General features: G+C 41.9%; 1 protein-coding gene across 4 annotated transcripts in view; it reads left to right on the top strand.

The window, feature by feature from the left end:
- LOC135909460 (long-chain-fatty-acid--CoA ligase 5-like) overlaps positions 1 to 13,412 on the top strand; it is an 85,841-nt gene that overhangs the window by 40,918 nt on the left and 31,511 nt on the right. For all 4 annotated transcript variants that reach the window (XM_065441462.1, XM_065441456.1, XM_065441470.1 and 1 more), the window contains exons 3-6: positions 4,140 to 4,207; positions 5,820 to 5,918; positions 7,713 to 7,812; positions 8,870 to 9,042. In XM_065441462.1, the coding sequence (XP_065297534.1) occupies positions 4,140 to 4,207; positions 5,820 to 5,918; positions 7,713 to 7,812; positions 8,870 to 9,042 (440 nt within the window). The remainder of the gene's footprint in view (positions 1 to 4,139; positions 4,208 to 5,819; positions 5,919 to 7,712; positions 7,813 to 8,869; positions 9,043 to 13,412) is intronic.

Raw genomic sequence — 13,412 nt, 5'->3', positions numbered from 1 at the left:
TTCCAGGAATTCCCACTTAAACCTTTCCTGTGTTACTAAAGCACATTGGATACCTGCTGATTTCCTAATCCCATCACTCCCATCTAATCACCTGGCACCCAAGATTATGTTTCCCTTGCCTTGGCACTTATGCCATTGCCTTTGGCAAACCAGCAGTTCTCTGTTCTGCATTATGTCTTACCTGCATATTTATTTATTTATTTATTTGTACATACTGCAGCCCAATCAGGCTATTGCAGGAGTGGGTGTGAAAGGCAGAGAAATGAAAATAGTACTACAGTCAATACAAACAATACAAACCAACACAAACCAAAACTATTCAATGGCCACCAAGAATAAGTTTAAAGGGAGAGAACGAGTAGCACCAGGTAAAGAATTCCAGTACTCGATTACACGGGAAAATAAACTGTATTTAAATGTGTCCGTACGGGCAAAATATGGTGCGATGTTTAGGTGATGGTGACTTCTAGTATTAGATGGTTTTGCAGGAGTTAGGTAGTTATCTGAAGATATACGGCAAGAAGAGTTAATAATGCAATGCAAAAACTTCAGTGATTCCGTCCGTCGGCAATCTGAGAGCGGTTGTAAGCCGAGGGGTATACGGTGAAAAATCCCTATCGTACCTACGGCATATGAAGCGGATCGCTTTCTTTTGGATGGCCTCAATTTGATTAATGTCGCACTGTTTGTGTGGATTCCAGACGGGAGAAGCATAATCGAGTATAGGCCGGATTAGTGATTTATACATCAGTAGTTTAGTATCCCTTGGAGCTGTGGTCAATGTGCGGCGCAGGTAGCCTAACTTTTTCAGTGCTTTTGAGGTTATTAAATCTATGTGTTTTGACCAAGACATACTGGGTGTGAAAACAAGACCAAGGTATTTACATTCACTAACGCTCTGGATTGGAGTATTATTAACTTTGTAAGTAAAAGCGGAAGGGGTCGTTTTATTAGTGAAAGTCGTAACAATGGTTTTACGGATGTTAATTGTCATTTGCCAGGTATCGCACCAAGAGCTAAAATTATAAAATGATTTTTGGAGCTGTAAATGGTCATCAAAGGAGGAAATTTTATGATACAATACACAGTCATCAGCATACAAACGTATATTTGAGGTTATGTGACTAGGCAAATCGTTTATAAAGATCAAGAAAAGCAACGGACTCAGCACGTAACCTTGTGGTACTCCTGAAGGCACTGCTGTCACCCTGGAATTAGCTCTTTTAAAAGACATAAATTGACATCGATCGGAAAGAAAACTAGAAATCCAGCTGAGAATGTCCATGACCATGACCATGAATGTCCATGACCCATGATCGGCATCGCCGTCTTCCTATCGCCTAATTTTATGCCTGTCATTTTATTTTTAATCACTTGAAGTATGGTCCTTAACTTCCTTTCAAGTTTCTTTGTTATCCTGCATTTTTCAGCCTCGCATGCTGCAGAGCACAAGGTTGCGGGTTCGATTCCCAGCAGCCGCAGCCACATTCCAGAGGGAGTAGAAGGCAAAAACGCTTATGTACTGCACTTTGAGTGCACGTTAAAAAAGCCTCAGGCCGTCAAAATTATTCCTGCTCTAGTACCCACACAATATGCCGATTGGACAACCTACTTTAAACGAAAAGCCAATGCTTTTAAAAGTACAGTTAAATTGAAGCAATAATGTCTTTTCTTTTGGCAACACATAAGCAAATCTATGATAATCACCTTTAGTGCCACCACTCCAGCAGTAGTGACGAGGATGGAGTTTGCCCAGTGGGTGGTGAAAAACATGCTTGGTGCCTCACTGGATGGTTGCCCTCATAGTGATTTCTTCGCCGTCATCAACATGCCTGTATCCATGGCCTGGCCAGGCCAGGCTTTTGCAATAAACATGGCAGCTCGTTGCCACTCAGCCACCACACAATTTTTACCTTGGACATCTGAACCAGCTCACCAGCAATGACCATTCCAATACCGTCAGCTGCTGAGCCCTGCCTACAGCCATGGGCCAGCCAGAAGATTGGAGCCTTCCAAAGCTTGAATAACGGAAAAAAAATGTAGCAATTTCACCCGAAAGGCGAAGCATCGATTGCGATAGCAAATTAGTGGACAGCTATACACTCGTCGACAACTTTCTGTGGCGGCTGTGGCTACAAAGGGAAAGCTGCGGGTGTGTGGCGGCTGCACATATGTTACTGTGCCAAGTATTCCGGCAGCGTTTGACATTGCTTTTGGTTGCTCAGAACAGACGCTGAATCGACGCAGCTTCAACGTGTGACAGTTTTGCATTTCCCCAGAGGCAGAAGGGAAAAGCCGCAAAATAAGTAGACCTTTACACTCACTGGCATGTTCTGTCTTATTTAACTGTTGCTAATAAGGTGTTTATGTTTTCCCTTCCACAGCCTAAACTAACCTGGATTAAAATATGGGACTCTTTTCAGAAGCTCTTTCATTTGTGGATGCTTCGCCTCTGTAGCTTTCCCTTCATAGCCACAGAAAGTTGTCTGCAAGAATTAACGAGCATGGTGTCATGCGCACAAGCTTACATGAATACATATGAACACATCTCACTTGATGACCACGGAAACTCGCTGTCAAAACGCTGCAGTGAGGAAACACGGCAGCAGCAGCGACACACCTCTCTCTACAACCCCCCCTCCTGAAGCCTTGCATGCGACGGAAAGCAGCGCGCTTCCTCCCCGCTTTCCGATTGAGCCATGATCACCTGCTCACCATTGCACGCTTTTACTTGCAAATATGGCATACGGTGTGCGGTGACAATTTTATTGCCCGTGGACTTTATATGGAACCTCACGGCAACACCGACAGCAGAAATGTGCCTAGAGTGTCCATATATTTGCTGTCATAATAAAATGAATTATTGTGTAATATTGACTAATTGTTCTTTTAATTTATTGCTTTAGAGCACATGTAGCAATTTCTGAATAGGCTGATTAGCGTTAAAGGCATGTTCATTTACTAGAAATCATTAGACTAACCTCATTATAGAGCCATTCATCCTCAAATTCTCTTATGATACTTATTAGTGTACCATGTAGGCACATTCTTTTTTTTCTCTCTCTCTTTCTTTTTGCACCAGAAAGGCTTTGTGGAAGAGTAAGTCATCTAAGTGCAATACCAGTGCATTTCCCTGCAAGTTTGTAAAGGGATATCAAAACTGGTACTACATTTAGGATTCCTACTAAGTGAGCATGCCTTAAGCTCTGACAGACTTCACTTCTGCATTTGCAACATGGCACTAAAGTGAATAATCGGAAAGTTGCACAGAATAAAAAATATATACTTAACTGGCTGACCAGTAACTGTCACATATATTTCTCTATGCCCACCAATAATATTAATGTGTTGCCATAAAAGAAAAAAAATAGTAACCTCCAGTGCACTGTCTTCAACAGAGTTGGCGCCCCTTTCTAGAAACGAGTGGTATAGTTCGTTTTCAAGAATATCAGTCAGTCTTCATTCAAGGCTTGTTAATGATCTGGGAAAGGTAAAAGTTCATATTGGTGAAGTGGCAAGCCACATGACGCACCATGCAAATAATTTATATTAGCCAGATAACGCTCAACTTGGTAAAGGTGCAGGCTCTGGAAACGTGAAACCAGGATATGAAAGTTCTGTGGCAACTTCTATTGCCTTTTGTGTCAGAACTCATTTCACACTTATCTGCCCTGTCTATTCTGCACATTCCATTCAGGATGCATTGCTTTCAAAATCTTATCTAAGGACTTTAGTCAAGCCTTCTGCTGAGCTGATATCACCCTGTCTGAAAAGTACTGTTTGTGTTTCATGTACTGAAACTGGTTTGGGAGCACAGAATATGTGACGGAGCTGTAAATGCAAGCAGTAGTATTCCCTCTTTATCTTCTGATAAGTGCACTTGTCCTTAGAAGAAAGGGCTTGATTCACGATGCCGCATGTCCAATTTATATCTTATCTGCCAGGGCAACAACATCAGTTCTGCACGAATGTGTCATCAGCTTGAGATAATTTGCAACAGTGGAGACTGTTTGCATTATTCTCATTCTTTTTGATAAAGATCTCATCTCTTCCCCATTGTTAGTAGCGTAACATTGTGCAGCAAATGAACTATGCATGTTCAATTGGTATCCAAGGTGTTAATGTTATCACTTTTCCAGGAAACAAGAAAGCCTGTGGCTACTGGAGTAAAGACTTGAAAGAACTTCACTGGATAAGCTATGAGGAGGTTAGTAACAGAATGAAGTTGTAATATACATGTAGCAGCTTAGTGCGAAAAGGACAGTTTGAAAGTTTCTTCACATAATTGCTATGACATGAAATTTTATTATATTAGTGGCTACACACATTTAAGGCATGCATCAGTAAACATCTTTTGTGCTGGATTATTCCTTAAATTACGGCAACTTAAACAGTGATGGTGGCCAGTATTGTTTGCTTGGTTAATTCAAAAGGAGACACAATGTGATGTACCCAATGCTGAGGTGTCTTCATGATTCAATTTCCATGTAGGTCTTTTCTCTTTCACTATGTATATCGGTAATTTAAAAAAGTAGTTATCATTTAAAACAGTGTTAAAAGTTTTGTAACCAGTTGGGCTTCAGAAGCCGTGCTTTTGTTTTTTTTCAATTCGCATTGAAGTCTTGGGGTAGCATGACTTTTCAGAGATTTCTTTCACTTTCGTTTTCCTTGCATACAGGTAGCAGACGAGTAGCGATGCTCAGAATCACATGCATAAACATGCTTCAGATGTATTAGATGTCACACAATTGTATCCTGTGAAGTAACACGTGAACCATTGTGTTTGATAAATGTCACTTTGTCTTTTGTTCTCTTGAAAATCAGAACGAAAGTGGTTGTATTATAAACATGAACGTCTACAGCGTCTTTCCTGTGCACATGTTTAAGAAACATTAAGGACAAACATCAATTTTGATGGACTACTAATTTAAAATTCTTGTGTTCAGATTATAAAGTTCACGACAGTTGCAATGTGGGCTTGTTGGTAATGCATTTTCAAGGGGTATACGGTAGAGCGATTAAAAGACAAGACAAAAAAAGACAGACAGGGACACACACAGCGCTGTGTGTGTCCCTGTGTGTCTTCTTTTGTCCCGTCTTTTAATCGCTCTACCGTACACCCAGTGAAAATTCAAATTATAATTTTTTGCTTGGATTCCACCAGTGGTAAGAGTTTGCAACCATGAACGCTGGCACAGGAATCGCATATTGCCATCTGCTGTGAGGACAAAGAATAGAGTATTCCCATTCTTGAAGTTGTATTACCTTGGCAAGAAAGGCTTGTTTCACTCCTTCCTAAACATCATGGGTATAGGAAGCAAAGGCAACATTTCATCATCACACATGATGTGGAAAAAAGAACAAAAAGGAAAAAGGGTCTGTGTCATAAGAACACATTTCATAAATGTAGGGGTAGGAAAGGGGGAAAATGAAGATGCCATTGGATTTAATGACATCCATGTGTTTTTTGTAGTATCTTAATAGCAGTCAGTGCAGCTGCTTGTTCAGTTTAGGTGTGCACAATTTTTTCCGTACTTCAGAGCTGAATTTGCCAAGAAAACTTGTTTGTTGTGTGATGACGGCGCCACAGCACACTGACACTACAATTCAAACTGTGTGAGATTTGAATTGCAGGAATGTTGTGTGGCCCCTTCATTTGCAATTTTTGCTGCAGTTAGATCATCTCTTGACATAAAACAAATGTTGCAATGTTTCCAAAAAGGTAATCAAGCAGTGTAGTGTTGATTAGTGCATTTAGTGCTGATTTGAAATCATTCTGATCCATGCAACTGGCTCTTGCTTTCTTCCTCTGAGTGCAGCTCCTGGAGAAATCCCAAATGTTTGGCTCTGGACTGCTGTCCCTGGGGCAAGTTCCTCGTGAGAGCATCATCATGATCAACTGCAAGACGGGCCTTGAGGTACAGGCATAATAAAATTCTTCACTTGAAGTCTTGCCATTGGTGTAGTCAATAATATTCCCAGAAAAGTATTCGCAGTATCACTTCAGATGGTGTCTGCCGAAGGACAAGCTGAATCTATTACCTTTTCGATGTAGTGACAGTAACTTCTCCACCCTTTGTCAGGTACACAGTTTTTCTTGGAAAATACCGTTCCTGTATTTGATATGTGTTCTTAGTGTAGTAGATACCAGTCGCACTCTTATTTTACATCGTCCACCTTGGTGGCTGTGGCATTGAACTGCTGCAGGAGAGGTCACACATATGATTGCTGGGGTGGAGGTGGGGGATACTCTGTAAATGTCCACCTAGTGCACATTTCCATTTCATCTGCTGCTGAAGTCCCGATTGGCTGGGCTGGACCGACTACATCAGAAGGAGACAGGTGCGCCCGGCCAATGAGCACTTCAGCAGCAGACGAAATGGACATGTCCAGTAGGTGGAAACATACAGAATACCTCCCCTGGCTACAGCATCCACATGCTAATGGAAGCGGAATGCAAAATGCCAATGTACCAAACTTTGGGTGCACATTAAAGAACCCCGGGTGATCCAAATTATTTCCTGCGCCTTACACTAAGGCATTTTTCATAGCCTCTGTATTGCTTTGGGACATTAAGCCCCATCAATCAGCCTTTATTTGACAGTAATCAATAGGACTATTTTACCAAGTTGAACATGGTCCAGGAACAGGAACAAGGAACATGGCCTGCATACTTATGGGCAAGGAAAGAGCTCAAAGATCCTGTCAAGAAGTGCCAAATATTAGTTAATAACAAAATTAAGAGCACTTGATGGTTTTCATATGAAGCAGACCGACTACATCAAACAGGAAAACTGTTTGTCCTCAAAATTCTGCTAAGCAATTTGGCAGTGCAGAAAATTTTTCCACTCTGTGCACATGCAGGATCATTTAGAAAAGCTCAGTGCCACACTAACTGGCACATGCAAATCACATTGGTGCAAATTACCTCTCAGCCTGCTTTCAGTTTCTCATCTATATCTATGCATAACGTCAATCAGATCGGAAGATGGCAGTGTGTCCTAAAAAACAAAATTGGAATGCATTCTAGTTAAGATCAAAAGGAAAAAGAGCAGCTGGGCTGGCCATATAATGTGTACAACAAATACTCGATGGTCTACTAAAATAAATGAAATGGGTGCCGAGGGACCGAAAACAGACAAGGGCGGTGGATGGGATGGAATAACCAGAATGATAAACTTGTGGGCACAGAGTAGGCTCAAAGCCCACACAGTAGAGCTCACTCTAAGCCCACACAGCAGCTTCAGAATCTTAAACCCAAACAGTCAAGTTGGGGCTTAACAGTCAAGCCTGCCTGCCAACTTTTGTGCATAATTTATTAGCGGTACAGTCGAAATTGTTGGAATGCAAGATCACATCAACCAAAAAGTACAAAGTGCCTGTGACATTTGCTTTTGGATGCCACACAGCATCATTGTTAAGGTGATTATGAATCACAGCTGAAGATTGCAAATATGAGTTTGTTCAAACCTGTTTTTGAATGTCATCACAGAACAAAGACAGTAACCGATTGAGCATTTGATTTTCAAAGAATTTTATTCCCAAACAGTTGTATGAGAAGTTTTGAACTGTGATCTGCGAATGTTCATTTTTGAAACTCTTTGATTGTAACACTGGGGACCACCGTCAGTTTTGGTTAAGTGAAAGGTTTTAGAAGATATCAGGTTATTCACACCTGCTTGTGGTGATTTATGGGATACATCTTTTTGCAGTATGTCATCTCAAACTACTCCCTGTCGCACTACTCCATGGTTTCCTGCCCAGTCACAGTCAATGCTGATCTCGAGGCCACAACATTTGTTCTTCAGCAAGGTTAGTTGCTATACAGATAACTATACTCGTGAGATACTCATGAGACCACGAGATGGAAACTTTCAAAGTGCTGACATCTGTTCTAGCAACCTGCTTGGTTCATCTTAATTGCTTATCAAAATCTGGAGCAACCTACTTGCAGTACAGAAGTTCATCTCATTACAGCATTTGAGATATGTAGCCGTAACTCCAAAACTTTATACAGATTTGGGGAACATTTTTGTCTTGCAAAACTTGTGCCACTGTTACAAAAAAATGATAACAACGAAGTTTTGTTCATGTAAGAACAGAATATTAACGTCTTTTTATCTATCACATTCAATTAAGGCAAGCAAATTTCAATGCTAACAATTCACTTAGTAATCAAACAACACTTGGTCATTTTAAAAAATATGCACAAAACAAGAGTTACATTTTGCATTATGAATGCAACAAAGTTTGTTGCACGCTCATGTTCCTACTCATGCTAAACATCCACTTGCATTCATAGTTACCTCCATTCACATTTACTGGCACCCACTAGTGATCATACTTACATCAAATCCCACTCATCGGCACTGATGCACTTACAAAGCCCAATCATGCTCACCAATAGTTCATGTTGGTGCTCGCACACACTCAAACTCACTGTCGATGACTTTCGCTTGTATTCACGTTAACTGGCACTCATTCCCACTAACATCCATGTCTATGCAAACTCATCGGCTCACACTCCCGTTCATACTCGCAGCCACTCACACCCTTCGCCACTTACTAATGCTGCATCTCATGCCTATCATGCCTATGAAATGAGTGTGGAGCAAGTGTGAGTTACTGTACTCATGAGTGAGTATGTCGACCTATGCCTGTAAGCACTGGTTAGTATCTTTACTTGGGAACCACTGCCAAACAGAACTCAGTACTTTGGTACATACTTTTCTTTTAACATTCTGTTCTAAGTTTCTTTCTTTCTTCTTTTCTTGCGGTTTGATTTGACTGTATATGCCATTTATCCTGGTCATGAAGCTTACACCATGCTTGCTTCCTTCTTTTCTTTTGTTACGATTGTTGCTTGCAGTGGAAAGCTCCGTGCTGGTATGCGACTCTGCGGACAAAGTGCAATACTTCCTCAGCAAAAAGGACTCACTACCAGCTCTCAAAACTATTGTCTGTGCCGATGACATTTCACGGGATGTCATCTCCGCATGTCGCAGCAAAGGAGTGGAGTTGGTGCTGTGGAGTGATTGCCTGGTGAGGAAACATCATTCATTATCATACATAAGGAGCATCATGTGCAAGATCACAAGAAAAATAGTCGCTGATATTCAGTAATAATAATTTACCTGAAATCATTCTTTTGCCACAGAGCCACATTGCTCTGGATTGGGAAAAGGCTTACTAGCTTGTATAAAATGAGGTCAAATGACATGCCAGCCATGTGCACATGAGATCATGCACCTGGGTAGGGGCATGATTCTCTTTATCATAAAAGATTATTAATTGTAAAGTGTTCTTCTGTTGCATAAGGGTGAGAAATATTTGTTTGATAAAAGAGCGAGGTAACGCTCAGGCACTGTATGTGCCTTTGTGTATGCAGCCATATCTATGTACTTAGGCACATGTGCCCAAAATATTGTGCAATATAGTGTTCATGCAAGTATTGGTGCATGCTTTTACCAACGGGTCCAGTGTTTCTATTTTAGCAAAGTTGCCATTAGATTTACTAAATTTTGGGCTCATTTAGTTGCAAGAATTGAGATGTTGCAGACAGTAGATTTGAAATGACATTTATTTCAGTGCCTTCGCATAATGATCTTACAGTGAAGGCTCGCAAATTTTAATTTCACAATGCTGCTCACTGAATTCAAATTAAATGAAATTTGAAATAACGAGAGGGATAAACAGAAGGTTATATATACTGATGATAGGAGTAGGAGCACCTCTGGAACCATCATTTTTTATTTATGAAAGAAATCCATGATCGTTTTCTGCTTTGTCTAACTGAAAGCGATCGCCATAAGTTTACCTTCAAAAGCTCGAGTGAATCGGAAAGCATCTTCCTTATTCTCTTCATAACTGAAGAACAGATGTGCGTGATTCAGTCATTCCATCACCTGTGATAACAAAGGCCACACCCATGCTTCCTCTTCCTCGTCTGCATCATTGTCGGTGACAGCACCGCAGACCACTGCGCAGCTGTTAAAATTTACATAGTCTGCGAAGTCCATGTCACCAAAGATTTTATGTACAGACCTCAGATCTGTTTACAACAACGCGCAACCGTGTGGCCAGAAATACCATCTGCGCCTTCCACTGGCACACTGGTGTTATCACTGCTCAAAACCTCTGTTCAGTGTGCGTTCAATTAAGCGCATGGTACATAATCTCACCGCTAATGCATACGTTCCAGTAGAAGGCACAAATAGTATCTCCAGCCACATGCTCTCACATTGTTGTTAACAAATCTGAATCTGTACCTGAACAGTAATGCAATCCTGTGTCTTTCTCTCCCTATCCAACCCGCTTGAAGTTTGCGCTTTCCTCTATTCCATTCGTAATGAACCAACTAGCCCAGCTCTCCTCAGGTCCACTAGCCTTTAGTATTTGCCACACGGCAAAGACATGGCAGTATGCTCACAAGCGTAGGTCTGGTTGCTACGACAGGAACGCTCCACAACATACACAACTGGGCCCTGACACAACAAAGGCAATAAAAAAATGCCGCAGCTTATCTCGCTTGCTCATCCTTTGCAGCTGGCGAGTTGATTGACACACCACATCGGCCGCATGTTCCACTGTCAGTGTCGATGCAACTAACTAATTGCAGGAATATACATAAGAACATGGGGTCCATGATGGGATTAGGGATCCCCTATTCCTGTGCATGCAGTAGGCAAAAGCATAGCCTTTGAGATCAGAGGGAGCTGTCGCTGGGTGTGGATTGATGACAATGGTGACAAGCATGTTGCACCACCTGTCGCTTAACTGCGAAAGTGATCTACAGCACCAGCCAGGAGCCAGCCACAGTGGCACACAGTTGGAATCATCTGTGATGGACTCAATTTGCGTGCAATTTAATTAGCTTTTTAATAGGTGGAGTTCTATGGAGTAGATCGGCAAGTTGGACTAGTTGGTGGATGTTCATCCTGCAAAAAAAAGGGAGAGCGGGGGGAGTATTGCGTTAGAAAGACAGACAACAGAAGTGGAAGTGGGCAGGATGCACGCAGACTCACAGCTGAATTTTATTGGGTGAAAGATGGCATATGTACAAGGAACAAAAAGATGTTATCGTGCTCAGAGGTTATCCAAAAATACTGCCGTCACAATCTTGCATCCAGAAATTGCACCTATCAATTGGCAAGTACAATGGAAGGATCGCTAACACATACACGCATTCTCCTTTTTAGAATATACGCCTCCAACAGCTACTGTGTGCAATGGTCCCTATGATGGTATGTGTTAGCGATTCTTCCGTTGTACTTGCTGATTATGAGGTGCAATTCCCGGACACAAGATTGTGACGGCAGTGTTTCTGGATAGCCTCTGAGCACGATGACATTTTTTTGTTCCTTGTACATATGCCATCTTTCACCCAATAAAATTCAGCTGTGAGTCTGTGCTTATTCTGCCCTCTACTTCTGTTGTCCGTGTGCTTTTAGCGCAATACCCCTACCGCCTTTTTACAAGATGAACAGTTCCATGGAGCTTGGTTGGATTGTGCTGGTTAGCTTGAATCGTCCAAAATTTCGAGTTAATGAGGCGTGAATTAACTATCTTTTACGGTAGCATGTTCCAGCAGATCTTAAACCTAGTTTTTAGTGGAACCACTGCAAGAAAAATTTGTAGCACAGGTTTGCTTCACGTGTCGTTGCTCCTCTAGACATTATGATTAAACTGCATAATTATTCCAGTACACTCCATGCCAAGAAGCGAAGCAAATTTCTAGAGATATTCGACAAGCACTTTACCATAATTGTAACCAAACATTACGGTAAAGGTTTCACATGTCTTATACTGGTGCCACACAGTCATTTTCAATCGCAATTTAGACCACTCCGTATCGAAATTCTCTACTGTGATTGGCTCTCTTCTGCAGATTAAGCAAAAGAAGTCAATCGCGACCAATAAATTCGATCCAGATCGGGCTCAGTCACGATCAAAAGAGCCCCATGTGACAGCCGCATTAAGTATGCTTTTCTAGGGCTTTCTTTGTTGCTCTCAGTACATATTACTGCAATAGCAATTATATGGACACTACAAGTGAATTTTCGCCATTGTCGTCACCGTCGCCGTGAGGCTTTGCATATGTTTAGGTATATGTATACTATATGCCATGCCATGCTGTATGACATGCTATATATGTGGGTTATATTGCCACATTATTATATCACTAAAGTTGCTCATACCAGGTCTTACATCCTTGACAAAATTATTCCTCAATTTTGGGAATGGCAGTCCACAAACAGATGTCATGAAACATAGCACTGACAGCGCATGCCTTTTATATTAAGTCTTCTCAGGCTATTAAATATTAAAATTTCAAAGCAATATCAAGGTTCAAACTTGAAAGTAATGTACTCTTACTGGCGCAGCAGCCTGCACTATCTTTGGGCCCACCAAAGAGGCTTGAAACATACCCAATACGGAAAAGTAGTGGTAAAGTCGCTAAGAAAGACGATGTCTTTAAAGGACCGCTCACCAAGCCCCATAGCAAATTTTAGCTATACACTGGAAGTTGTTACGTGTCCTCTAGGGAGCATTCTGGCCAAAAAAGTTTTCAAATCGGCTCATTAATAGCTGAGATATAAATATTTCAGCGCTGCAAACCCATGATTTCAGCAGACGGGCTCCACTACCTAGCAAGACTCCCTTTCCACTTGCCCCGCAAGCGAAATTCCTTCCCTGCATTCTCCCGTACCGGGCCTCGAAGATCGCATGGCGCATACGTTACGGGCCCCCCCGTCTTCATTTTTCTTTTTTTCTCCTGGCTTTTTTTTTGCTGCGTGGCGCACTTCTAGTGACACCATTGCATGTGAGCTGTTGTGATGTCTCGTATTGCACAGCGCACAATTTTGCGCGCTGTGCACAAGGGAACATGACTAGTGGTGTAATTCAGTGCTACACGAATACTGAGGCAGAACAAGCAGATTGCAGAGCGTGATCATGCGCTGGAACACGGTAGAAAATGGCATAGTTTCAGTACCTGCGCACGTGGCCGTGGGAACAAGTAGAAGAAGCGGAAGTACATCCCTCCTGCTTCGGTGCGAAATAAAACAAGAAACACACGGACATTCTGTTTGTGTTTTATTATTTCTCTAAACTTCCATTCGTCAATTCAAGCAACAGATCGCGCAGATAACAGGTGTTGTCTTAAATCATTCTTGGAGTCACGTGTCACCACGAGCGACGTCACACTGCAGACACGATTACGTAGGTGCAGGGGCACAATGGCGTCACCGTCCAGCTTGTAGCACGATGGCCGGAGGAGAAGAAAAAACAGTGTTTAGTTTGAAATTTCAGAGCTTTCCGCAGCTCGTAGCGATGGAATACTTCGCAGACACAAGCGTTATCGCGCAATGTGTGGCCAGACATGGTGCGAATGGCCAGACCTGGTGAGGGGC

This window comes from Dermacentor albipictus, chromosome 1 (genome assembly GCF_038994185.2).
Source record: "Dermacentor albipictus isolate Rhodes 1998 colony chromosome 1, USDA_Dalb.pri_finalv2, whole genome shotgun sequence".
NCBI lineage: Eukaryota > Metazoa > Arthropoda > Arachnida > Ixodida > Ixodidae > Dermacentor > Dermacentor albipictus.
Note: the sequence above shows the minus strand (reverse complement) of the source record. Positions and strands in the feature narration are given on the sequence as shown.